General features: G+C 46.6%; 2 protein-coding genes across 12 annotated transcripts in view; both read right to left on the bottom strand.

The window, feature by feature from the left end:
* The window catches only part of TESMIN (testis expressed metallothionein like protein), a 39,792-nt gene extending 26,769 nt beyond the window's left edge, over positions 1-13,023 (bottom strand). Inside the window, exons 1-5 of the mRNA XM_041723566.1 lie at positions 11,794-13,023; positions 10,512-11,080; positions 7,025-7,183; positions 4,799-4,919; positions 2,448-2,524 (exon numbers count right to left, since the gene is read on the bottom strand). Coding sequence (XP_041579500.1) covers positions 2,448-2,524; positions 4,799-4,919; positions 7,025-7,183; positions 10,512-11,003 — 849 coding nt within the window. The 5' untranslated portion in view covers positions 11,004-11,080; positions 11,794-13,023. The remainder of the gene's footprint in view (positions 1-2,447; positions 2,525-4,798; positions 4,920-7,024; positions 7,184-10,511; positions 11,081-11,793) is intronic.
* A 149-nt stretch (positions 13,024-13,172) lies between these two features.
* CPT1A (carnitine palmitoyltransferase 1A) overlaps positions 13,173-25,244 on the bottom strand; it is a 57,691-nt gene continuing 45,619 nt past the window's right edge. For all 11 annotated transcript variants that reach the window (XM_041723554.1, XM_041723557.1, XM_041723558.1 and 8 more), the window contains 5 exons: positions 19,525-19,659; positions 18,483-18,635; positions 17,142-17,255; positions 16,768-16,860; positions 13,173-15,439 (listed from right to left, as the gene is read on the bottom strand). In XM_041723554.1, the coding sequence (XP_041579488.1) occupies positions 15,353-15,439; positions 16,768-16,860; positions 17,142-17,255; positions 18,483-18,635; positions 19,525-19,659 (582 nt within the window). In that variant the 3' untranslated portion in view covers positions 13,173-15,352. The remainder of the gene's footprint in view (positions 15,440-16,767; positions 16,861-17,141; positions 17,256-18,482; positions 18,636-19,524; positions 19,660-25,244) is intronic.

Genomic DNA, 25,244 nt, shown 5'->3' with positions numbered 1-25,244 from the left:
ATGTCCTTCAGCACAAAGCCCTGTCTCTCCGGGGAGCCTCGCCCCAGGGGTCCCTCCCTTCCGTGTGGAGCTCTGCCCTCCTCACTCAATTTACAGGAGGGAAGCATTCACAAATTACTGAAACCTCCTCTTTCCCATCACCAGACACCTATCAGGCCTATGTCCCCAGTGACAGTCAAAAGCTGAGCAGTGTTTTAGAGAAGGGATTTCACAGTTCTCAGGATCGAGGCAATCCTTTGGATAAACCAGGTACAATTTCTCCTTTCCCCTTTGCTTATTTAGCCCCAAAATAAAGCAGAGAAAAAGAGTTGTCTTAAGTATGGTATAGGTAGTAAATCTCGAGCAACTTTATGCTGGAACCCATGACCTTCTTCAGCAAAGGTTGGCCACTTAGGAGTAAAGATGTGAACTCCAAGGTAGGGTTCCTCACTCACATTACCTGGGATGTCGCAAAAATGCAGATTCTGGGTCAGCGAGTCTAGGACAGGGCCTGAGGTCCTGCATTCTAATAAGTTTCCAGATGATGCCCAGGCTCCTGGTCCATGCACCACAGTGTGAGTCGTTACATGCTTAAAAAATACAGACTTTGGGGGCGTCTAGTCAGCTCAGCCGGTAGAATGTGTGACTCTTGATCTCTCGGTTGTGAGTTCAAGCCCCATGTGGGGTGCAGAAATTACTTAAAAATAAAATACTTAAAAATATATATACAGAACTGGAAGTTTGGCAAGAAAGCAGCAAATGCATTCCTAAAGTGGTTGCTTCAAGGGTAAGAAGTCAGAAGCACCCGACATGAGGCCAGGAATAACAGCCAAGAAAAGATGGGGAGGTGGTGGACAGACAGGAGTTGTGGTCCAAAGGGACCTTGCGGTGTGTAAGAGCAAGTCCAAGTGGGTCTCTCTGGTTGGGGCTGACCCAGTGAAGAAAGGAAGATAGTGGAGTGGAGGCAGCCAGAAGGCAGGAGGCTTGTGTGCAGCATCTGCAAGACTCTGCGTCCAGTGCTCAGGGGATCATCAGGGGATCACAGCTTAGGATCTCCTGCACTGATCAATACTCTTTGCCCTCCTGGCTAACCTTATCATATGAGAAATATTTATTTACTCACTTGACTAACATCTGACTGTTTATACTTGCTGCCCCACAACCTTCTTATCTCAAGGCTTTAAATGCCATTTACATCCATCCTTCCTCACCTTCTGTTCCCTTCCTCTTGCTCACTCCATCCCCTCTCCCAGACCCCCTCATCATTATCTGCTGTTTTCACAGCAGGCTGACCCTGTGTTGTGCTCTTTTGCTTGCCTGGGGTGCTCTTCCATGTGACTGTCACACGGCTCACCCTCTCCTCTCTTTCAGGATTTTGCTCAACTGTCACCTTCTCAATGCAGCCAACTGTGACTGGTCCGTTTAAACCTGTATTCTGCCTTCCTCTCACAGAGCCTCTGTACCCTATGCCCATTCCCTGCTCTCCTAGCATATAATATAGTTTATGGACTAGATTTGCCTATTGTCTGTCTCCCACACTAAAACGCAAGCTGCAGGGGGTAGAGTCACGTGTTTGCTTTTGCTTTTGTTCAGGGGGATCATTTAGCATTATTAGCTCACTGATGTAGTCCAAGTGCTCCGACCAGTGCCTGCCCTATTTTTTTTTTTTTTAAACTATCTGTTCTATCGGCTAGGCAACTATCAGCTGCCCGTTCAAGTTAGTGAACAAAATCTCTGTTGTTTTTTTTTATATATTTTTTAATTTTTCATTTATTTACGATAGTCACACACAGAGAGAGAGGCAGAGACACAGGCAGAGGGAGAAACAGGCTCCATGCACCGGGAGCCCAACGTGGGATTCGATCCCAGGTCTCCAGGATCGCGCCGCGGGCCAAAGGCAGGCGCCAAACCGCTGCGCCACCCAGGGATCCCCCAGTGCCTGCCCTATTGAGCGAAAGTCACTCCACGTGAATGTCCTCTAAGTGCCAGGTTTGGTTCCAGTTCTCAGTTTACAGAGACAAACCAGACTCATGAGATCTCTACTCCTGTGGATGCAGGCAACCGAACAAACCAAAACACGCAGAAGTGCTGGGCAGAGCCTCAAACAGGTGCTGTGACCATTGAAGAAGGCTCTACACCAAATGGGAGATTTATGCTGGTGGATAGACAGCAGGGCCGTAGAGGCCAAGTTCAGCAGGGAGGCAGAAAGGTGGTCTGGAGGCTGTAGGGAAGGGCAAGGCAGCCCCACACGGCAGGCCCAGAACTTGTCTGCAATCATTCCATTCCCTCCCAACACCCAGCGTCTGACACCGTGGGGAAGCTACTGAATACTTGGTAAAGGTTTTACCACTGATTTTAAAACAGGATAAATTATGTTTCCTGAGTAATTCCAACTTCAACAATTGAAATTTTAAGAGAAAATAATGCCCAATTGTACTTTTTTTTTTTTTATTAAAACAATGACTCACTTGTTGTGTAATGAGATTTAATTTTGCTGGTACTGGCAAAAATCTTCCTACTAAAGTAGTCATTGGTTTAGGGACATCTGTAAGGAAGACAATTAAAATTAATTGATAACATATATTGTTCCTTTTCTGCTTGCACATGGAAGTACAAACATGATCATGTATCAGGGATTTATCATGTGCAAAATAATTTAAACATATCCTGATCCTATTTGTTTTTTTTATTCTGTAAAACCTTTTGAGTCACGTTTTTTTTTTTTTTTTTGTTATTACCACCCTTTTTTCTTGGCCATAAAACTGCTTAACTTAAGCTTCTAGGGATAGCCTACTATACTAAAAATGAAACTGTTGCCAGGTGTCCAGGTTCCCAAACTGTATGACTGTGTCTGGGTGCCTGCAGGCGCATCAGAGAACTCACCACAGGGTCATGGTCACACTGTCAAGGAAAGCACAGTGACATCTGTTGGACACCATGTGAACTACTTTTAATTTATGTGCATTCTTTTTTTCAAATGGTTACTAACATACTAGGAGGTAAATACTTATTGGGCTATTTGGACCCAAAACTATTTAACTGCTGGAACTGATTGATATTTGGTCTAAGGGTGCAGTGAAAAACATTCCTGATATATGCAGGGCCTTGCAAACTTCCGTGTTCAATGAGTCCAAGCTGAGGAAGAAATGTGTCTTAGTGTTTGAAATCCCCTACCAGCTGAACACACTTCCTGCTCCAGGCTTATGCATCCTTTGAGTGATGTTACCTTGAGACTTCAGTAACAGGATGCATTTATTTTATGCTGGTATTTCATATGTACCTAGTGGGGGGGGGGTATGATTCTATGACAAGGAAGGAGATTTAGAGAACATTGTATAAACTCTCTCCTTCTGTGGACCTAAAGGCATGAGGATTTTGTCATGTTCCAGAAGGAAGGGAATTAGGAAAGAAGCCTTCTCTGCCTGTGCAGAGGATCTGATACCACTCTGACCTATAGGGACTGGAGCCAGAAAATCCATGGTGGGACTGGACCAAGGTCTCCTGGAAGACAAAGCTCCAATCCCGATTCTGCATCACAGGAAAGTAAATGCCTTGAAGGCATGTTATGGTCCTGAATAAAGAGACTATCAGGATGGGGTAGGAGTTACAATATTTCCTATAGCCCTGAACTCCAAAGTTCCAATGAAATGACATCTGTATTTAATATTGATCTAAATTATAGGCAAGTACAGCATGGGGAACATAGTCAATAATACTGTATCAACTTTGTGTGGCAACAGATGGTAAGACTTACTGCGCTGGTTCAGTTCCCAATGTATACAAACGTCAATCCACTGTTGTACACATAAAACTAATATAATGTGGTAGGTTAATTATACTTCAACAAAAGGTAAAACAAAAATAAACAAATGATTGGCAAGGTCAGCAAAATATCTGAGAATTAAAATATTCTGATTAACTCAAGATGTAGAATTACATGATTATGTAATTATAGAGATGCTTAGTTTTCAAGAATTAGGGTCTAACTTTTGCAAACACAATCCTAAACTTATGCTATTTATTCTTTCATTTATCATTTATAAGTAATTTGAGGATAATTATGTACTTATAGGTCATGTATTATTATGCTTGTTTAAGGATGTTTCTGAGTGAATGGCAGAGAAAATCAGCATTTGATATACTTATTTCAAAGTCATGGTGATTAAAGCATAATCATTGTTCTCACTGATTATATGAAAATGTTTCCATTTGAATGTATATAGTTTATTTATTTATTTTTTTGAATGTATATAGTTTAAACCACACCTGAGGGGCGCCTGGGTGGCTTAGTGGTTGAGCAGCTGCCTTTGGCTCAGGTCATGATTCCGGGATCCAGTCCCACATCAGGCTTCCTACATGGAGCCTGCTTCTCCCTTTGCCTATGTCTCTGCCTCTCTCTGTGTCTCTCATGAGTAAATAAATAAAATCTTGACAAAAGAACAAACAAAAAAACACCACACCTGAACCATTAACCCCCCCAACCACCCAATCCGGGAAAGGCTGATATTTCAACCCCAGTCCCTTCTAGGCATATCCACTTGTTGGTAAAAGCAATCATTTGTTAGGATCACAAGGCTCTCTGCAGCTAGGGGAAGGAAGCACAGGGTAACTATTCAAGAACACAATGTACATAAATTAGTCTATAAAGATTTTTGTTTCTATTCTTAGTTCACTCATAAGGGCTCTGAGGTTTGCCAAATTGCCTTTTTAATAACCTAACTGCCTATTTACTTTTACTCTACAGACAAAGCCAAACATATTCACTTACCAACTTACATATCAAATATGACATATTTTTTTTAATCAATGTACTCTGTACCTGACTGTAGATAATTATTTTGGTCTTGATACTGAGGAACCAAATGAAGTGCTTTTAGTTCTCTTGTCCCAGAATTGTCTATACACAGCATTTGTGTACCCCCTTTCAACTGACATATCACCTAAAATGAAAAATAATGATCAGGTTTCATTTTTAAAAGATATCCAGTAATATGAACCTAAATAAACTTAAATCTGAGAAAATAACTTTAATCCAGAATTTAAGTTTTAATGGAAAAAAATAGCAAGATGAAGAACTGTTTTCCATTTCTTACTCTACTCTTACTCCATGTCTCACAGGGCAAAAATCCCCCAGGAAGTGCTTTGTGAGATGTGTTCAATGTGTGAATACAAGTTCCTGCTCATACCTTCCTCTACAGGTTGCTGCCCAAGGAGATTTAGGGTAAGGATGGGGTGACTATGCACCCTTCCTTCGCCATCTTATATTCCACCATCTGCATGAATGAAGAGTACGTGGATCTGCCCAACCCCAGTCCCATTAAATCCAGTTAACTCTAAGAAAGACTTCATCCTTGACACCATCCCTAGAACTGGTCACATACTTAGAATAATCTTTTATTTTACGTTACTCTTTCCTGCTATATATTATTATTTTACATGTGTTTTTTTTTAATGTCCATTTATTTTATTTCCTACAAGTACAGTTTAGAAAAGTTAATCCAAGAACTGGAAGATTCTAAGAAGCCATATCAGTTTTCCTGGGCCTGACTGGCTTTCTCAGATCAACTAGTTGGATTCTGAGCATAAATAAATCCTTAGTGAGCCAGGTGAGTCCGTCAGTCAAAGACACAGGTCAAGCAAAGCCCTCCTGGGTGCCATCTCATCCAAGGCAGTGAGGTGTGAATATGAAGGCAAGAGAAGTCATGGTTTCTGCCCACACACAGCTTCTAATTCTGATGATAAAGCCACAGATACCCAAAGAAGCTGTGGTCTCTGACTTCAGGTTGCCTTAGGGTTTCCCAGACAGGAAAGCCCAAATAAGCATAAAGGATCGATGTTAGCAGAATAACACACGTAGAGACTATGTTAACAAAGTGCTGATCACTGGGTCAAAACTTTAGATCACCCTGACATTGGATAAGAGGCCAGTATTCGTGTTTGGTTGGCATTTTATTTGTATTTAGAACATAAAGCTATAGCCACACACATACCTACACATGAACACACACACGTACACAAAGCTATAGCCACACACATACATACACATGCACACACACAAGTGCACAAGAGCAGGCTCTCCTGGGCTCTGCCTGGGCTCTGCCTGGGCGTCCCCCACCCTACCCCCTGCCCCAAGAACGAGCGCACGCTACTCAGTACTCTGCTATGACTGGAAAAGTTCTCATCCTGCTCACCTGGTCCAGGAATCCTGGAACAGCTCTGCTCTCGGAACCCATGCACCTGAGCAGAACCACAGACAGAGCGGCAGGTACTGGCATATGCCACAGTTGAGCCAAAGTCTGTGATGAGCTCATTTTCAAATATTTCCTAAAGTATGTGCCTTACAGCCTAGGCTACCTTTCTTGGAATAACGAGCTACCAAGGAAAAGGCAATCTCTGGTTCTCTGGACTCTGCCAGAGGACAGATGGGGCCCGATCCTCTGGGCCCCTCCTTCCCAGTCCTCACCATACTCAGACCAGGAGCCCCAGATACACCACTTACAAGCAGGCCAGGTAGCATCTCTGTTTTCTTATCTATGAAATGTAGATTAAAATAATATCTAGGCTATAGTACTGATGGGAGGATTACATGAAAACACATACATGCCAAACAATCACATGAACCACATGTGTAATAGACTATCTCACACGAGTGTCACTTGATATAATCAGGAATTTGAGGGCAGACGGGACAGGAAGCAGCCCCATCTGCCAAACCATGCAGCTCTGCAGGCTTCCCCCCCGCCCCGGGCCCACCCCAGTCTGCACTGCCAAGGGGACTTGTGGTTACTCTCCTCGGCAAGTACAGCAATGTCCTAATCTTTGTTTGGTTTGTTAATACCTGAGAAATGAGAATTTCAGAAGTGAACAGAGCATTGGGAAGGCCCCAATTACATTCTGCTTTTGATGGATGCAACCAAAAATGTGGACTCAAGTAAATAGGATGAAAACCAGTGGCCAAAATCAACAATTCCTATCGTCTTAGCAATGATCAGAGTCAAATATTTAAGATAATGTTAGCGAGACACGTTTTCTTGGGCATCATTACCATTGGGTTAGAGTCTTTCTTGTGAGAGCAGCCAGAGGTGTCTTCTGCTTCTTGTGATGAGGGGAACTTGCAACAGGATTCAGGGCCAAGAGGGTTCTGAAAAGCTGCTTCCTCCGGATTGTTACTTATAATTGTACCACCTGCTTCCTTTATTTCCACCTAAAAAAAGCAATTGTTATTTTAGAAACCACACTGTGGACCTGGGCTTCACAGTTGCAAACTAGAGAAAATTCTGTGTAGAAGTTATGTTTCTATTTTTTTTTTAAAGATTTATTTATTTATTTATTTATTTATTTATTTATTTATTTATTTATGAAAGACACAGAGAGGCAGAGACACAGGAGGAGGGAGAAGCAGGCTCCATGCCTGGAGCCCGACGTGGGACTCGATCCCGAGACTCCAGGACCGCCCTGGGCCAAAGGCAGGCGCCAAACCACTTGAGCCACCCAGGGATCCCCAAAGTTATGTTTTTAAAGTAAAGAGCGGAAAGCTTCGGTGGCTCAGCGATTTAGTGCTTCCTTCAGTCCAGGGCGTGATCCTGGAGACCCGGGAACGAGTCCCGCGTCGGGCACCCTGCATGGAGCCTGCTTCTCCCTCTGCCTGTGTCTCTGCCTCTCTCTCTGGGTCTCTCATGAGTAAATAAATAAAATCTAAAAAAAAAAAAAAAAAAAAAGTAAATAGCATCCTTACCTTTACTTCTTTTCTATTATTCACCCTGGAGGAGGCAGGGGGGAGGAACACAACAAGGGGGGGTGATAAGTCATCTGATCAGACTTTCCAGGAACTAAGGACCCTGAGAACCAAAGCTACCTGTCTGCAAAGTGTGAAGGTGTGATTTTTTGATGTGGTGCTCATGCTGTCTCAAACACACTGTGTAAGGAACTAAGAAGACGTCCCAGTTGCCTTGGTGCCTCTCAAGCTACTCAACAGCCCTCCACTCTAAAGGAGCTGGCAGCCTTGTGGGACCTTCCCCCAAGTGGCCTCAAATGTGGATCCTTTCTCACCATTCTTAGAGCATGCTCATTAAGTTGTATTAAATGTTCCAAATGATTGTTTTGGTTTTTTCTCAAGAAGCCTACAATCCCGGCAGATGTTTCAGTGATACTGATAATGTATTTACAGCAAAACGTACAATTACATAGTAGCGCTTTCCTGACTGAGTGGCAGGATGATAACTAATAAGAAATGCTGAGGGCAAGGAGAGTTGCCAACTCTGTCTCTAAGCCATCTTCTCCAACAACAGCCAACTCAGTGACGCACAGTGAAATCAGCAGAGGGTGAAATGCCAGTGATAGTACTGAAAATTAATGGAATTTAAAAACGAAAGACTCGGGGATCCCTGGGTGGCGCAGCGGTTTGGCGCCTGCCTTTGGCCCAGGGTGCGATCCTGGAGACCCGGGATCGAATCCCACATCGGGCTCCCGGTGCATGGAGCCTGCTTCTCCCTCTGCCTGTGTCTCTGCCTCTCTCTCTCTCTCTCTGTGACTATCATAAAAAAATAAAAAAAATAAAAAATAAAAACGAAAGACTCGGTGGTTAAAAAAAAATTACCATCAGATTTGAGCGTTCCAAAATTGTGAGGATGCCTTCTAAAGTTTGCTAAGAACATGAGGAGGATTGGGAACAGTATCCAACCCACACTTTGCATTGTCCCTGCCTTCCTGAACCTGCTCAGAGTGCCCGTTTGCAGAGTACAGGAGAGCCAGGTCCTGGGGTCCTTCCAAGAAGACAGTGATTGTAGGGTTGCATTCTGCAGACCTCGTATAAAATCCCAGCTCAGGTAACAATGTTTCTAAGGTATAGCTATGGCTGTGAATACGGAGATGTGGAACAGTGAGATTGGCAACCCACACAGGTAATAATTACTGGTAGGTTCCTTAGCACAGCAGACTAGCAGGAAGGTATACATCTTTAAAAAGAGGAAGGTTTAGCTGTATTTCAAGTTATGGTTTTATTTTGATAATTCAAATTTTATAGAAAAGAGAAAATTTTAAATTTTATTCTGCTTTCTGCTTTGAGGAACTTACCAGGCACACGCCATCTGAGTTTATTACATCTAATTGACCTCTCTGTAACTAACAAGTACTTACATAGTAAATTTATCAACTCAGCCACATGCAATTATGATCCAAACTACTTATACTCAGCAAAGTCCCATTTTTACAGAAGAGATAGAAATAAAGGTCAACGTGGGAATGAATTTCTAGAAAAAGGAAATTAGCAATTCATTCTCAGTATTTACTAAAAAATAATCCCATTCTGTTTAAATGATAAACATGTTCAAGCTGTATCTTTTTCATTTTACTACCTAACTAGGAAATAGGCAATAAAATATTTAAAAAGCAAATAAATATCCAAATACCCTCTCCTCTATTTTGTTAACTGCACATTCTGTTAAAATTGGATTACATTAAAAGAGAACTTTATGATTTTGACATTAGCTAGTTCCATTCCTGTTCTGGTGAATTCTCACTGGGTCCACTCTGTACAGGAAGGCAGCCATACTAAGCCCAACAGGCAAGAGGTGCCAAGAACCCAAGTCTGGCCTGGAAGCAAAGTGGAGCAGGGGCCATTTCAAGCCATTTGAAAAAGATTCAAGGAAGACCTCTATCGTGGGTGAAGGCTGGTAGGACTGGGTGAGCTCTAGGGTTCCTCTATGTCAAACTGCGAGGGTGGTTGAAGTCCAGCCTCTCCTCTCCATCTTTCCTTTACACTAAGAGTAGTGATTGCATGAAAGGAGAACCAGAAAGGCAGAAATTTCAGCTCCTGCAGCTCTGGCTGATTCCTGAAGTCAGGCTACAGTCATCCTACACCAACTCCAAAGTGCTCTGTGGAGGTTTAACTTAATACTACAATGATTTTGTGGCTAAGTAATCTAGGTTTTCAAACCAGGCCCCCTTAGAGGGCCAATAGACATATCCTTGGGATCGTTTCCTTTAAAAATTGATTTGTTTAGTTTCAGCAAGAACAAAGCAGAAAATCACCAGTGATGATAGCTAAAGACACTAGTTAGGGTAGAATTAGCAGGAATTCACATAGACTCTGATTTATATTACATATGGTTATTAGCAGAGAGAAGCTCTCATGTCTTGATTTTACAAAAACACAATTGCATTGCATTTTTTCCCCCAGACACTAGTGACTGGGGAACACAAATGAGGCTTCTTTCCTAAACCCAGTGATAGCAACAGGCCCAGAGCCACACACTTCTAGTTGCTTCCCTCTTCTGCTGCATGCTCTCTGCAGTGTTAGGCTACTTTGAACCAGTTGCCCAGGACCTCATCTCCTGCAGGGACAATGGCTGGGCGGTGTAGCCAACACCAGGCTTACAAAGGGAGGTGCTCAGCTAGAATGAGTGCATCCAACCAGGGATGCTAGTGACACCTGGAAAGGCTGGAGAGAGGAATCTTGGCCAGAGCCAGCGGTCTCACTTCTCTATCTTGGGGGGGCACCGAGGTCGTGGGCCTACTTGCCACATGGATCTTACTGGAATCACCCGGACACCGGGGTGGGCAGCTCCTTCCCGGGCCCAGGCGCCCAGCGGCACCACAGCAGGACTCCTATGAGGCGCCAGCAGGGAGGACAGGAAGTTGTAGGGCTGCGGCAGTGGTGGCAGCGGCTGCAGCGGCTGCGGGGCCACCGGGAGGATGGCGTCCTCCAGTGGGGGGAGCTCGGGGAGACTTGGGTATTCCGCCAGCATCTCTTCGTCGTTGTCCTCCACCACCAGCTCCACTTTGACTTGACTCTCACAGTCCCCGTGAAGCGGGGGGTTGAACACGTGCAGGAGGGGCTCTTTGGGGTCAGCAGAGCTCAGATACGCATCCTTAAACACGTGGAACTCGTCCTCCTCGTGCTTCACCACTACCGGGGGCTTCAGGGTCAGGTTTTCAGAAACAAACGGATTCTCTGCACTGAAAAGGTCTGTCACGATCTCCTCCTCCGGACTAGACATCCTGCTAAGCAGAGGGGCCTCCTCCATGTCCACTGCCAGCACCTCGGGCCGGGCATCGCCCCACACCCCTAGCCACCGGATTCCTTCAGCCTGGAGCCTAGCACCTGCAAGGACACGACCAGGTGAGGCGGGTGGTCCCGCCCCCGAATCCCCAGGGGGTCTCTCCATCCCGAGGGCCAGGGAGGGTGAGTCCACCATCCAGAGGGTCACACTGGGGGAGAGGGGCAGTGTCCCTCCATCCCGAGGGGCGGACCTGGGAGAGGGGGTCCCTCCATCCCGAGGGGCGGACCGGGCGGGGGTCCCTCCATCCCGAGGGGTGGACCGGGCGTGGGTCCCTCCATCCCAAGGGGCGGACCGGGGAGAGGGGGTCCCTCCATCCCGAGGGGCGGACCGGGCGGGGGTCCCTCCATCCCGAGGGGCGGACCGGGGAGAGGGGTCCCTCCATCCCGAGGGGCGGACCGGGCGGGGGTCCCTCCATCCCGAGGGGCGGACCGGGGAGAGGGGGTCCCTCCATCCCGAGGGGCGGACCGGGGAGAGGGGGTCCCTCCATCCCGAGGGGCGGACCGGGCGGGGGTCCCTCCATCCCGAGGGGCGGACCGGGGAGAGGGGGTCCCTCCATCCCGAGGGGCGGACCGGGCGGGGGGTCCCTCCATCCCGAGGGCCGGACCGGGGAGAGGGGTCCCTCCATCCCGAGGGGCGGACCGGGGAGGGGGGTCCCTCCATCCCGAGGGGCGGACCGGGCGGGGGTCCCTCCATCCCGAGGGGCGGACCGGGGAGAGGGGGTCCCTCCATCCCGAGGGGCGGACCGGGAACCCACCTTCCCTCCCGGCCTGCAGACCCCTAGGCCGGGCCCGGGGCCCAGGGGCAGACCCGACGGCGGCCGAGGGGCGCGGGCTCAGGCCTCCCCGGGGGGACGCACCTGGGCCGCGGGGCTGCTGCGGCGCCGAGCGAGGAAGCGGAGCGGGGCGGGGTGATCCGGCTGGGGCCGGCCCGCACGTGCCCGCGGCCGTTGGCGGTTGAGGGCGGGGCCTCGGGCCCAGGGGCGGGGCTCGCAGGGCCGGGGGCGGGGCCGGGCTGTGGGGGAAGGGCCAGGAAGGAGGTTCCTAGCGCCTGGGCTCTAGGTTCACTTGAGGAAACCTAGGCGCCCAGACCAGCCTCACTTCTTCAGTAGCATATTCATTGCATTGAATAATAACTCTATTGAGATATTGAAATGCTACAGATAGAGCTGAAGATCCATTAAGCACTTGTGCCATTCCCAGTGGTGCTGCCCGCCAAAGGAGACACTTCCGTTAGTTGGGTATCTTTCCAGGCGTTTCCAGGGCCTCACAGGGCCGATGGCCTCACTTATTTTAGGGCTGAAATAATCGCATCACGGTTAAAGTCAGTTGAGTTCAGGGCAGGGCTGAGAACACAGTTTGGGCTTCCCAAACTAAAGGCAGCTGAAATAAACTGAAGGCAGCCCTCGTTAAAAAACAAAAAACAATCTGACTAGCTTGAATAGCATGAGCAAGACCATACCATTCACATATTTTTACAGAGCAGTTCCCATGCATGAAGCATGCACAGCTCTCCAGTGTGAGTCACAAGCCAGCCAGACTCCAAGGCCCAGCACCTCCTCAACACTCCTAGATGCTCTTCAGCTCTGCTGGATCAGCCAAAGCCAGCTGTCTTGTTACTCAGACCTCCACTCAAATCCTCCTTTCTCAGCCAGCTACCTCTGTCCACACATGATCCTCTCATCTGCCTCAGGACACTGAAGGTCCTCTGAATGGCTGCCTTGGTTCTCTCCTCCCACTGGATTCGATCTCCACTGTAGCCAGAACTGGGGTCCCCATTGTACCGAGCAGAGTTTAGCACACAGCAGGTGCTCAATAAAGACTATTGAGAAAGGTAACGTTGTACATCCACTTAACAGATATTTGAGTACCTACTACGTGTTGGACACTGTTCCAGGCAAAGGGACAGGGAGCAAATGCATAAACGTAGAGTGGAAACCACAGCCCAACTCCGCAGCTTCCCTTCTAAGCCAGGTCACTCAAGCCAGGTCACTCCTATAGTCTCTCTGCAAACTCTCTCTAAAGTCTAAAGTCTCTCCTATAGTCTCACTGCAAACCTCCTATAGTCTCTCACCTTTGTCTCCAGCATCAGCACTACCTCCTTAATTCACATAACAAAAGAGCCAGAAACAAAAACTGGGATTAATGTTTTATTAATGATAACATTCATACTGCAGTTCTCAGATTTACATCCAAAAGAGCATATTGTATCTACATGCAGTGGACAGCCCAAGATAACAAATTCAAACCACAGCTCTTTAAGACTATGGCTTATTCCAAATTAAATTAAATACATAATACTCTTCCCTCTTCTTTTCAACATGTACAATAAAAACCCACTCTTCCTTCTTTTAGGAAATATAAAATTGCATTGATAACTGCACTGGTTAACAACAATTAATTACATTTGAAATATTTAAACCTGAGAAACAAGCCCAAATATGTTTAAGTGCTACACGTCAACGTTTGAATTCACATGTGAACACTAAGGTCAGTGGTCAATAGCACAGGATTGATGTGGCTCCGACAGCGACTGATCCAGCTTTGACTGGAAGCCACGCCGCCCTGGGGCAGAGTGGGCTCCGCCCCCCACAACCTCCTTAACTGTGAACCACAGATGAATGGGGGCTGGGGGGGTGTTGATACCATAGTTGTTGGTTTTCGTTTTAGCTTTTTTGTCTGTTTTCATTCCTTCTTGCTTTTAAGAGAAAAAAAAAATCTTTGGCCCATTTAGGTGGGATTTTTACATGACAACATATATGGAAATAAAACACATGTGCTCTGCAGCAAGCGCCCCTCTCTCTTCCAACAGTACAGCCTGGTCATTGTATCACTGGAGTGCACGACCCCATCAGAACAAAGTGGTCAGAAAAATAAATACACAGTTTTAAAAATGGACAGCTAAGCTTGTCATTACAGCCCAGAGGCAGTGGTGGGTCTTTTCATTCCATGATGCTTTATTTTTACATTAAATACTGAAGACAATTCAGTGCATAATTGCTTTTTGGTCACTCAGACACTTTCAATAAAGGCACACCCATCTAAAGGGCAGACTGTGTTCAACCTAGCACCTGTCACCCACAGCATCTTCATCAGTCACCGAGATGACGTGGCCTACCATGTCCATCTACCTCCATCTCTTCTGAGAAGGAACGTGGTTCTCTCTTGCCAGGTAGGACTGGGAAGCACTCCCAGGGCCTGCTGGCACTGCACTCTCCTGACCATTCTGAGGTTATTTCTATTTCTCAAGCTTTGTTCCTTCGTCAGTGGTAAACGTCATGCCCTCCTTGCTGTCAGCCTGGATAAGCAGCAGTCCTGAGGCACAGCTTACCCTTCATTCTGCAGCAACTGCTCCAGACACCTCACATTTAACCACAACATCCCTTACTCCCCATTTCTCACACACATACATGTGTGTATACACACACACACACACAAACACACACACTTTTCTTTTGTTGCTTAATGATACGAAGAAGGTGGTCTGACTGGGGGGGATCCAGCCCAGCTGCCCTCAGGAGGGAACTGGTCTTTATAGGGGGAAGGAAACTATAGGAAACACTTTTTCAGGTCACCCACTCCATAAACTTGGAAGGGAGTAAGACACTCATGATTCTACCTGCAGACCCGACACAGTAAATCTTCCCCACGGTCTCCCTTTCACTTAGGGCCTTGCATTGTTAAGGCACTGGGTTTTGACAACTTGCTCCGTCAGTAAAACTAAACATGTGTGGCATACTACTTGCTTCAAGCACGGAGAGGCAAATGAGGACAGGGTTACCCACAGCAACAAAAACTGTTTCCAAAAGCACAGCGTTTCAGTTAGTGCATTATATACGCATCAGCTACGAAAGGTCCCCATCTCCAAAGCTTAGATGCTTTCCTCTCTGAACAAAACAAGCTCCGGTTAAAGTAAATGCCCGTTTAAGTACCAGGTATTTGGTCACCACCAAGGAAACGTGCCACTCGCATTTCCAATGTGTGAAGTCACAACCCCACTACTCCCTTAATTAGCTCAATCATATTTTCGTCCCTCAGGAAGCCCAGGAAGATGCAAAAGCTTTCGGGGGTTGGGGGGGGGGAGGGGATTTTATCAAACTTTCTCAAAGTCAGGACTTGTCAGGAAGTAGTGGAGTTTTACTTCACATGGTAGAGACCTACTGTTCTGTACAAAGAAAAACATCAAACCCTTGGAAGGAAAACTTCTGAGTTTTGTAGAACAATTTTTCATCCTGAACTATGATCAGGATCCACAGCTATTTTTCATTTGGTTTTTATCCGAAGAGCTCGTTTTCCTTCACGGCGGCTCTAATGGAATTACTTTTTGGAGTTGGAGCTGAACCCAAATAAACTGATGATGTCACTCATGGCCTGTTTCAGGTACTTCCCGAAGCGATGAGAGTCCTTTCATTTAAAAACAAAAAAAAACACAAAATACATGTTATGACCTGGAAATCTCCACACTTGAGCCTTTCGCTACTTATAACCTGATGCAAAGAACAAACATTCCTTTTTGCCAGTGCTCTAAGCTTTGACCTAACAGCTTCATTGTGAATTTCCACTTTCTGGAGAAATGCTGTGGGTTCCCAGAGATAATCATTTATATATGTTTGTGTGGGTGTGGTCTTGATGTAAGGCCTCCCCCCCTAGGGTCAATGCATTACATAAAGCACAATAAATAGGGGCGCCTCAGTGGTTGAGTGTCTGCCTTTGGCTCAGGTTGTGATCCTGGGGTGCTGGGATTGAGTCCTGCATGAGGCTCTCCCTGGGGAGCCTTCTCCCTCTGCCTGTGTCTCTGCCTCTGTGTTTCTCATGAATAAATAAGTAAAATCTTAAAGAAAAAAAAAACACAATAAATGGATTCCAATCCTCTCTGCTAACAGTGAACCTGGCAATGCTTTCAGGTAGTATACAATGTAGAAAGGCAGAAGAGAAACAAGAATTAAGCGTGCTATGCAAGGAAAGAGGTTCCACACCCAGAGAACACCAAAGACCGTCCTTCATCTTATATGGTATGTCTCTCCATGTGCACACTGACCACAGTCCACCCTCCAACATTAGAGTCTGAGAGTTACATGAGCACTCCAACATTGAGATTTAAAACCATTCCTATAGGCAAAAACAAATATTTGCAACCAAGTAAGATGGTTTCTTTAAAACTAGGTTAGAGAGGGGCAGCCAGGGGGCTCAGTCAGTTAAGCATCTGCCTTTGGCTCAGGTCATGATCTCAGGGTCCTGGGACTGAGTCCCACATCAGGCTCCCTGCTCAGTGGGGAGTCAGCTTCTCCCTCTCCCTTTCCTTCTGTCCCTCCTCTGCCTCGTTGGTACACACGTGCTCCTTCTTTTTCTCAAATAAAGTCTTTTTTTCCCCAAGATTATTTATTTATTTATTCATGAGAATACACAGAGAGGGGAGAGAGAGAGAGGCAGAGAGAGAAGCAGGCTCCATGCAGGGAGCCCGAGGTGGGACTCCATCCCGGGTCTCCAGGATCACGCCCTGAGCTGTAGGCAGCGCTAAACCGCTGAGCCACCCGGGCTGCCCTCAAATAAAGTCTTTAAAAAAAAAAATAGCAATGAAGTAAAATTAGGTGAAAGAACTTAAAATTTCATTTATTTGAAAATGTCCACACCAATTAAAAGCATACAGTTGAACTGATATTTTCTGTCAAATTAAGAAGAAAACAGTAAAAAATACTCTGGTCTTTAGAAAAGGGCCTTCATGTTGTACTTACGGTCTCAGGGCTGGAAAACTTAGAAGATATATGGAAATTGATGAGGTTCTCTCCCACAAGGATGTACGATACACCATAACCATCATCAGCAACCTACAGAACAAGTAAGTAGAAGTTTAACATTGCGGGGGGCGGGGGGTGAGATGATGCGAAAATGGCACCCTCTTACATTTTAAATACAAAATGGCATTAACACCTGCATTAATAATCTGCAGAATTCCTTGGGGTGGGGGGTGAGGGGTCAAGGCACTCAACAAAGTAACACGAGGGGCGCTCATGTTACTCCCACTCAAAGTCCAGGGAGACATGAAGCGGAGGCAGACGTCCTGTCTCTGGATGTGCAGCTCCATGTACATCAATACTCAGACACTCACCGGCCCAAAGCCCCCTCCGCTGGACACATACTCTGGATTCCTCTCCAAATCAAACAGCTCCACCTGCTGCTGAGGAGTTTGGCTGGTCGATAATCTCCAAGGCTCTGATAAGACCTGTTGAGTAAAACAAGATGATGCTCTAATGACATTTTCCCCAGAGCTGTCTGCTTCTGTCCCTGCGCTGCCCCAGTGGGAGACAGGAAAGGGCTCTCTGGGTCTCTGGGCTCTCAGACACCAGAGGCCTGTGTCCCTGAAAGCATTGCTGGCTCAGGGCAGAGTGTGTGTAGAGGGCACAGGGCAGATGAGGACATGTGGACTGGAAGGCCCAACACCAGCTGAAAAGGGAGCAGGTTCACTAAGATTCGGAAAGGGGGCTATGCTGTGCTGGAGCTCATTTTCAGGAATTTTGCAAGCTGCTTGTTAAGTAGAACATAATTAAGAATTAAATTTTATTTTTTTTTTAATTTTGTATATTTACGTATTTATTTTTTAAAGATATTATTTATTTATTCATAGAGACACAGAGAGAGAGAGAGAGAGAGAGAGAGAGAGGCAGAGACACAGGCAGAGGGAGAAGCAGGCTCCATGCAGGGAGCCCAACGTGGGACTCGATCCAGGGTCTCCAGGATCATGCCCTGGGCTGCAGGCGGTGCCAAACCGCTGCGCCACTGGGGCTGCCCAATTTTGTATACTTATTTATGAGAGACTGAGAGAGGCAGAGACATAGGTAGAAGGAAAAGCAGGCTCCCTATGGGGAGCCCCATGCAGAACTCAATCCCAGGATCCCACTGGGCCACCCAGTCGTGCCTAAAAATTAAATTTTATAACTTAAAATGACATTCTCTTAAAAAACAAGAGTGAAAAAAAACAAACAAACAAGAGTGACAGGAATGCCTGGGTGGCTCAGTAGCTGAGCATCTGCCTTCGGCCCAGGGTGTGATCCCAGCATCCAGGATCGAGTCCCACATGGGGCTCCTTGCAGGGAGCTTGCTTCTCTCTCTGCCTATGTCTCTGCTTCTCTGTGTGTCTCTCATGAATAAATAAATAAAACCTTAAAGAAAAAAAAAGAGCAATAAATACTCAAGAGCTAATCACTTCCTAATTAGTTGACCACATCTTACTATGATCCATACTCGAGGTTATCTGTGTCTAGGAGGTCAGGAGGGTAAACCTGACACAAAGCATTCCCGGGGGATAAAGGGACACAGCTCAGATCTGACACCATGATGAGAGTTTAGCCCAAAAACCTGTTTGTGGGGCTGTTTCCCACTTGTGAGGCTGCCCTTAGTATTCAGTTAGCCAATAAAGCCAGGTGAGCTGCCACTCACAGAGGGGACTTACTTCCTTCAGGAAGGGGGAATCGACGGCCAGGTATTTGGAAACCACATAAAGACAGAAGAGGTGGCGGTCGATCCCAGAGCCAGTCATGGCGAGGCGGTACAGATGTTGATGCTTCTCGGATGCAATCTGGAACAACTGGAGTCTCTGCTCCACCTAAGCAGCCAAGGGTGGGAGATTCACGTCACCGTGCGGGATGCATGTACCAGGCCTTTCCCTCCAGTGGCCAGGCAGCACCATAAAAGCAGGCATCAGGGGGTCTCTGGGAGAGACGTACAGAGCAGAAGTGCCAGAGCAGAGGCCCCACTGACCAGCTGCCCCCTCCCCAGATTCATGCTGCCGATGGGGTGGCCCAGAGCCTGGGGGCAGCGGGGGGGGGGGGGGGGCACGGTGGAGACGCACTTTTGGTGCCATGTGCAGCCTGCCCAGCACACCTCATTCACACCTACTGATATCTTCCAAAGAATCAAAAGCCTTAATCCTTGGGAACAAAGTTTCCTCAGAGCAGAGCACCCTGCCCGGCATCTCCCCCACCACCTGCAACGTGCACCAGGCCTGCTGGGTGCAGATCTGGCCTCTGCCACGTCCTAGCTGTGTGGCCAGCAGTTTACGGAACTCAGAGTCGTCTCTGCTCCTTAGAACGAATGGATAGCATACCCCCCAGGCTCCTGCCAGGATGCTCAAAGGCAGTGTGGAGGAAACTCAAGCCCCGAGCCTGTGCAGGGGGCCTGAATGTGGGCTGTGGGCTCCATTAGCCCCATGCAGAAGGTTCCAGGGCATGGTTCCAGGTACCCACCCACCCATCAGCTCCTAAGACTGTCCCACTGCACCAAGTCCCATGCCTCTCCATGCTGGGTGAGAGTCTAGTTTAGACTCGTAAGGAATCCAAGCAGATTTGGAGACATCAGGAAACTGTACAAATGTTAACCTCTCTGTGCACATCCTGACCACATTCAGTTTCCGTGAAAGGAGGCAGGGAGAGAAGCTGAATCCAGCACCCCTGGAGAAGGTGCACATGCCACCTCTCAGCCAGAGGCCACATTACCGTCTGGGTGGGGTCCACCATGGCGAGCACAAAGTTGCATGACTCAGTGGTACAGGAACGCACAGTCTCCGTCCTCCCTTCGCGGAAGAGCCGGGTCATGGAGGCCTCGTACGTGAGGCAAAATTTGCCCATGTCCTGGGAGAAGAAAAGTATTTTAATACAAAGCAGGGCACGCCAAGGGCCTCAAACGCACAACAAGGGATGGGTTACGGTCAGCTTTAGCTTTTACTCATCAGTCTTCACACAGGGTTGTGCAGCAGGCAGATGGAGACTCATTAGCTTTGAAAAGGCCTGGGGGTGGGGGTCAGTTTCTGGGTAGCCCAGATTCTATTTCCAGATGCAACTGATGCCATGGCACAGTTCCTGAGCGTCACACACCTACCCGAGTGCAGACACATTTATGGAGGGAACACATGACAAGGTGATGCACATGCAACAGTCTGAAATTGTTAAAAGACACGAGGTGTTGGCAGGAAATATTCCAATGTGTTTGGATGACAATGAGGATGACCCAGTAGAGAAGGGACAGGTCGGAGTAATGTCCCCCAGCAGGAGGGCAGGTGGCCAAGCTGCCGCACCAGAGAGGAGGGGAAATAAAGTGAGGGGGATGTGGCCATGGGGGGAGTGGTCAGGAGGTCTCTTTGCAATGTTTTCTCCTTTTCTCAGTGAACCCAGAAGGCGGCTAGTCTGCTGAGGGTGAGGAAGCAGGGAGGTGCTAGGAGTCAGAGAAGAGGGGTATGGAACAGGCATGGAGGGGCTAAGAGTGGGCTACCTGGGGGTCCACCAGAGTGAGCGCTCAATAATTTGAAGTGAAGGAGCCAGTGCTCTGGGGTCTGAGTCCAGCCATGCCAGCCTCCTGGGTGCAAGGCCACACAGGGAAGAGCTGGCCTGAACCAGGGGTGGTCCTGATGTGCCTGGGGCCATGGGATAGTCAGGGAGGAGGGCAACAAACCGAGGAGTCATGCCCAGTGAGAGGGAAAGGGGAGGGCGAGATGGGCGGAGGCGCTATGGGGTCCAGAACAGTGGCATCAGGGACCAGGAGGAGGACAGGATGACAGAGGAGGCAGCACCTGAAGCGGAGACCCTGCTGGTGACAGGATGACAGGATGAACAGTACATCAAGGGCTACAGGTAGAAGCGACAGGGGGTGCGGGGGGGCGGGGGGGAGGCCGAGGAGCACACGGTGTCCCACCACATGCGCCGTGGGAGGGAGTCAGGTTGCCCACGGCTCAAAGACACACAGGTTCCCAGCCCGGATGGGAAAGTGGTCAATGGCAGTTCGTGAACCCCGATTATTCCTGACCGGACAACACCTCTCGGCATTCGGGCCCCGGTGGCCCCGTGGTGACAGAGAACACCCTGCCACCAGCTAGTGCTGGTAAGCAAAGCTGGTGCCAGAGTCAAGGTTGAATCTCCTGGTATGCGGGCCATGCCTGTGAGTGGCCTTCGGGGCTCTGTCCCTCCCCCAGTCCTGCCTGTAACGTGATGAGGCGAGCAGGCCACGGGGTGAGGAACACAGGCCAGGAGGTCTGTGACGAGCCGCCGCTGACTGCCATCCACCTGTGCTGCCCCACACGAAAGGCTTCCACGCTGCCCCCAACGCCCGACACAAGGAGCCACCAACTCACCACACTTCTTCCATACACCAGTCATTACTTTTCCCTTGGATGGGGTCCAAGAGGGGCTCTAACTCCTCATTCTATTCTATGTAGAGTAAGAATAAGAATAGAACAGGTAAGCAGGGGTCCAGGTTATTTGTCAAATGCGCCTTTCAGAGAACCTCCTACCAGCTCTCAGAGGGGCACATGATGAAGCAGTCGGGAGAGGGTGAGGGAGAGGAGAGCGGGAGATAGAAGAAAAAATACAAATCCGGCATTTTAGTCAATTTAATAAAGTCAGCTTGGGAGACACAATCCAATGATTTACGTGAGGTCCACTTGCCAACATCAGGCTTTTAATTGTGTGAGTGGGCAGCACAGTCATGTACGACACCCACAATCTTTTTAAATGATCATCTAAAAACCTCTTGGCAAATGCACTGACATTTGTCAGGCTGCTCAGGCCCTCAGAGAGCCAAGCCACTTCTCCTGCCACAACCAGCCACCATCGGGAGAGCAGCCGCTTGCCACCCACAGAACACCACCGGTTCCTAACAAGCGGGATGAAAAGACACGGTCTGTGAAGGTATACTGACATGCAGGGTGTGAGGACACAAACCTGTCACACCCTGGGATCGGCTGCCCCGGGGCTCAGTGTTCAGGCTGGTGGCACTTGGGGGTTTTTCACGTCTAGTTTCTAAATGAAAAATAAACATGACCCAAATGCAGGAAACAAACAGGCATATTTGACTAAAATTATGACCACAGCCAAGAACCTTCAATCAGTTGTCATTTACTGATGCCTATTCTTCTGTGGCTGGCACGTTCCTGGCACTGGGGATAGATCATGTCTCTGCCCTCGTGGGGCAAATGTTCTAATGGGAGAAACGTGGATATTCGATATTACAGTGACAGGTGCACCAAACAGAAACAATGCAGGGTGACGGAAGAGCAATAGAGTGCAGGCGATTTTAATAGGAGATGGGAGCGCTTGAGTAAAGACCTAACCAACCATACATCAATCTAGGAAACAGCAACTATCCGTGGAGAGCAAGTGCAAATGTCCTGAGGTAGGAATGGGCTTGATGTATCTGAGCACAGCAAAAAAGCTAAAGCTGAGGCCATGAGACAAATATTATATTAGAGAAGGCTGGAAGGGCAGAGGGATCAGGCCAGTGGTCACTACCTTGGGAATGTGTTAACTCAGAAGGGAAAAATAGGTATGTTTTAATTCCTACTAACCTCAAACTGAAATATTGCATTAAATAGCACAGGCAAAAACCACAGTAATCATGAACACTGTGGTGACTTTGAAGAGAAAATCATAGCTATTTTCACAACAAATTATAGTTGTTGCAGATACCCCAAAATATCATACATGCTTACAACTACCTCAAAATTACAGTCGTTATTAGATCCACTATCCCAAATTTAGTGCCTAATTACATTCACTGCACCACAAATTTACATTTAATATTTTTTTTTTGAAATTAATATTTTTTTATTTATTTAAACCTAAAAATTATTAGAAAAGCAATGGAAGCAATTGGGTAACATAAACATACTAAAGGAAATGAAAACTGAAATTAATATTTTTTTATTTATTTAAACCTAAAAATTATTAGAAAAAATTAAAATAACATGATTTGGATTTCTACTTGTCAGTTTTTGGCTTAGTTATACAAGATATTGCAAAGTGGATATAATATTTGTGGGTTTTGTTGTTCTCAGATCTGACAAGCAAATGTAGAGTGGATTATTTAATGGAGTTAGGCTTTCAATGTGGCTTGTTTTCCAGAAGATATCCTGTGTGTTTATAGAAAAGCAAATGTGGCAGTGGGTTTTTGTGGTTTCTTGTAGTATGTTTATCCATCAGAGTTGGAGTTTCTAAGGAAAACCATTTCATTTCTTGTTAAAACAAAGGGAACTTAATGCCTTTGACTGAATTTTGGTTTTGAAGTTAACATTCTAACTTTTTTGTTGTCTTATTTTTATGATATTGCCTTTGTAAATTTTCCCCCCAATTTGTTGAAAGGAATGTAATCTAAGCAAGTCGATTGTTTTCATGCTCTTGACCTTTGAAAATGTGTTACGTAATTAATTGAAGCAATACGATTTTTTTGTAAAGGCTAGCTTAAATCATGTTGATGGGTCTGGCTAACTAATTTTATTTACTATGTATGAAAGCTATTCTCATTAATTTCTCATTAATATTCAGTATTTCTTTTCCTCTGATTCAGGATAGTAGATTAGCATAATTAAGGGATTCTCTCTGAAAACCAATCTGGTATTTTGATATATTCTGTGTTTAGGATATACATTTAATATTTTGACGTGCATTTTTATCAACCAATTAACTCTGTGACCATACGTATTTCCTTTAATGCTTTGTAAACGTTATTGTGAAATGGGATCCCAAAGGCTTTCCCAAACTGCCTACAAGGTCCAGGGGCACAGAGAAGGGTCAGAAGTCTGGGAGAGATCCCCCAGAACATGCAGGACATCTGGATTTATGCAGAGCCACGGGGAGGTCCTGCAGCTGTGAGCTGAGCAGAGGGTCTGAACAACATCTCCACAAAGAGAGCCGTGTCCCCAATGCAGCTGGTGCTCAACCGAGCACGTATGAAACTTCTGAATGGAAAGATCTGCCCCACATTTTTAATGGGTCATCTTAATCCACGGACCATTCTTAATAGGTGGAGGGCTACATAAAGAACTGAATGGGGGGGGCAGGTGATCATTTCTAGCCAGAGGACAAAGGACCAATGGAAGTATCAAAAATAAGTGATCTTCTACTCTGACAGAGGAATTTGGTTTCTTAAAAAGTAATTGTAATACAAGCTTGTGCAAAAAATGTCAACACAGAACAATGTAAGACAATACAAATCAACCTTCACAGCACCTTGCTGGATTTTCATCTAGACTGGATTTTCCATCTAAATCTCTTCTAGATTTTGTATTTAATAAAGCAAGAGCTGGGACACATGTTCTATAACAGGCAAGTAGCAAGTATCACAGTTCTGTGGGTCAGGTGGTTCTGTGCTGCACCTGCTCATTCATGTCCCATAACTCAAAACACCTGCGGACAGTACACCCACAACGAGCATGACTGCTAACAAAATGTTCTCGGTGAACAATGAAATTACATTTGATATTCACACATCACAAAATATTATTCTTTTGAGGGTTTTTTTTTCCAGTTATTAAAAACACAACACCATTCAACTCAAGGGCCACACGAAAACAGGTGAAGGGCTGGATGTGGCCCATGGGACACAGTCTGCAGATCACCGTAGTAAATAAAACTTTCACATGGTGTTTTATGGTCAAGCGTTTTTACTACACCACAGACACATTTAATGGTCACGCAATAGTCCGTTGTACAAAAATACCATAATTTAACATGTTTCACGCAGACTGATTTAGCCTGATTCAAATTTTTACCGAGGGTGGTATTTCAGCACATCTTTGTGAACCTGTCCTTAAAGAATACAATTCTCAAGGAAGAATTTGCCAGGGAAATGGTTATACTTTCAGGACACATACTTCCAGCTAGATGAGCCCAACTGCCACATGCGCACTTCCCTAAATTCCCCTGTACAAACACGGAAGGGTCAGAAGACCTTTGCAAATCATGTAGGCAGAAAATCCAGTGTTACTTACGTTGTGCTTATCGGATTCCTCAAAAGTTTAATTTTCCATGTATGGTCACTGATAATTTGTATTGTTCTGCTCCCCTGAACCAACTTCTGCTCTGACTCCGTTTTCCTACCAGGCTGTTTCCCAAAAGGAACCATCTAAACTTTGTTTTTTTTTTTTTTAATGATAGTCACACAGAGAGAGAGAGGCAGAGACACAGGCAGAGAGAGAAGCAGGCTCCAAGCACTGGGAGCCCGACGTGGGACTCGATCCTGGGTCTCCAGGATCGCGCCCTGGGCCAAAGGCAGGTGCCAAACCGCTGCGCCACCCAGGGATCCCCCAAAAGGAACCATCTAAACCAATTTTCCCAGTCCTATCCACTAATGGACTCATCCCCTCACACTGATGTCAAACCCTACCTTTACCACAGAGAACAGCGTGGCGCACGTTACAGCCCAGTGCCACATTGTGCTCATTAGTAAA

This window comes from Vulpes lagopus, chromosome 11, assembly GCF_018345385.1.
Source record: "Vulpes lagopus strain Blue_001 chromosome 11, ASM1834538v1, whole genome shotgun sequence".
Taxonomy (NCBI): Eukaryota; Metazoa; Chordata; class Mammalia; order Carnivora; family Canidae; genus Vulpes; species Vulpes lagopus.
Note: the sequence above shows the minus strand (reverse complement) of the source record. Positions and strands in the feature narration are given on the sequence as shown.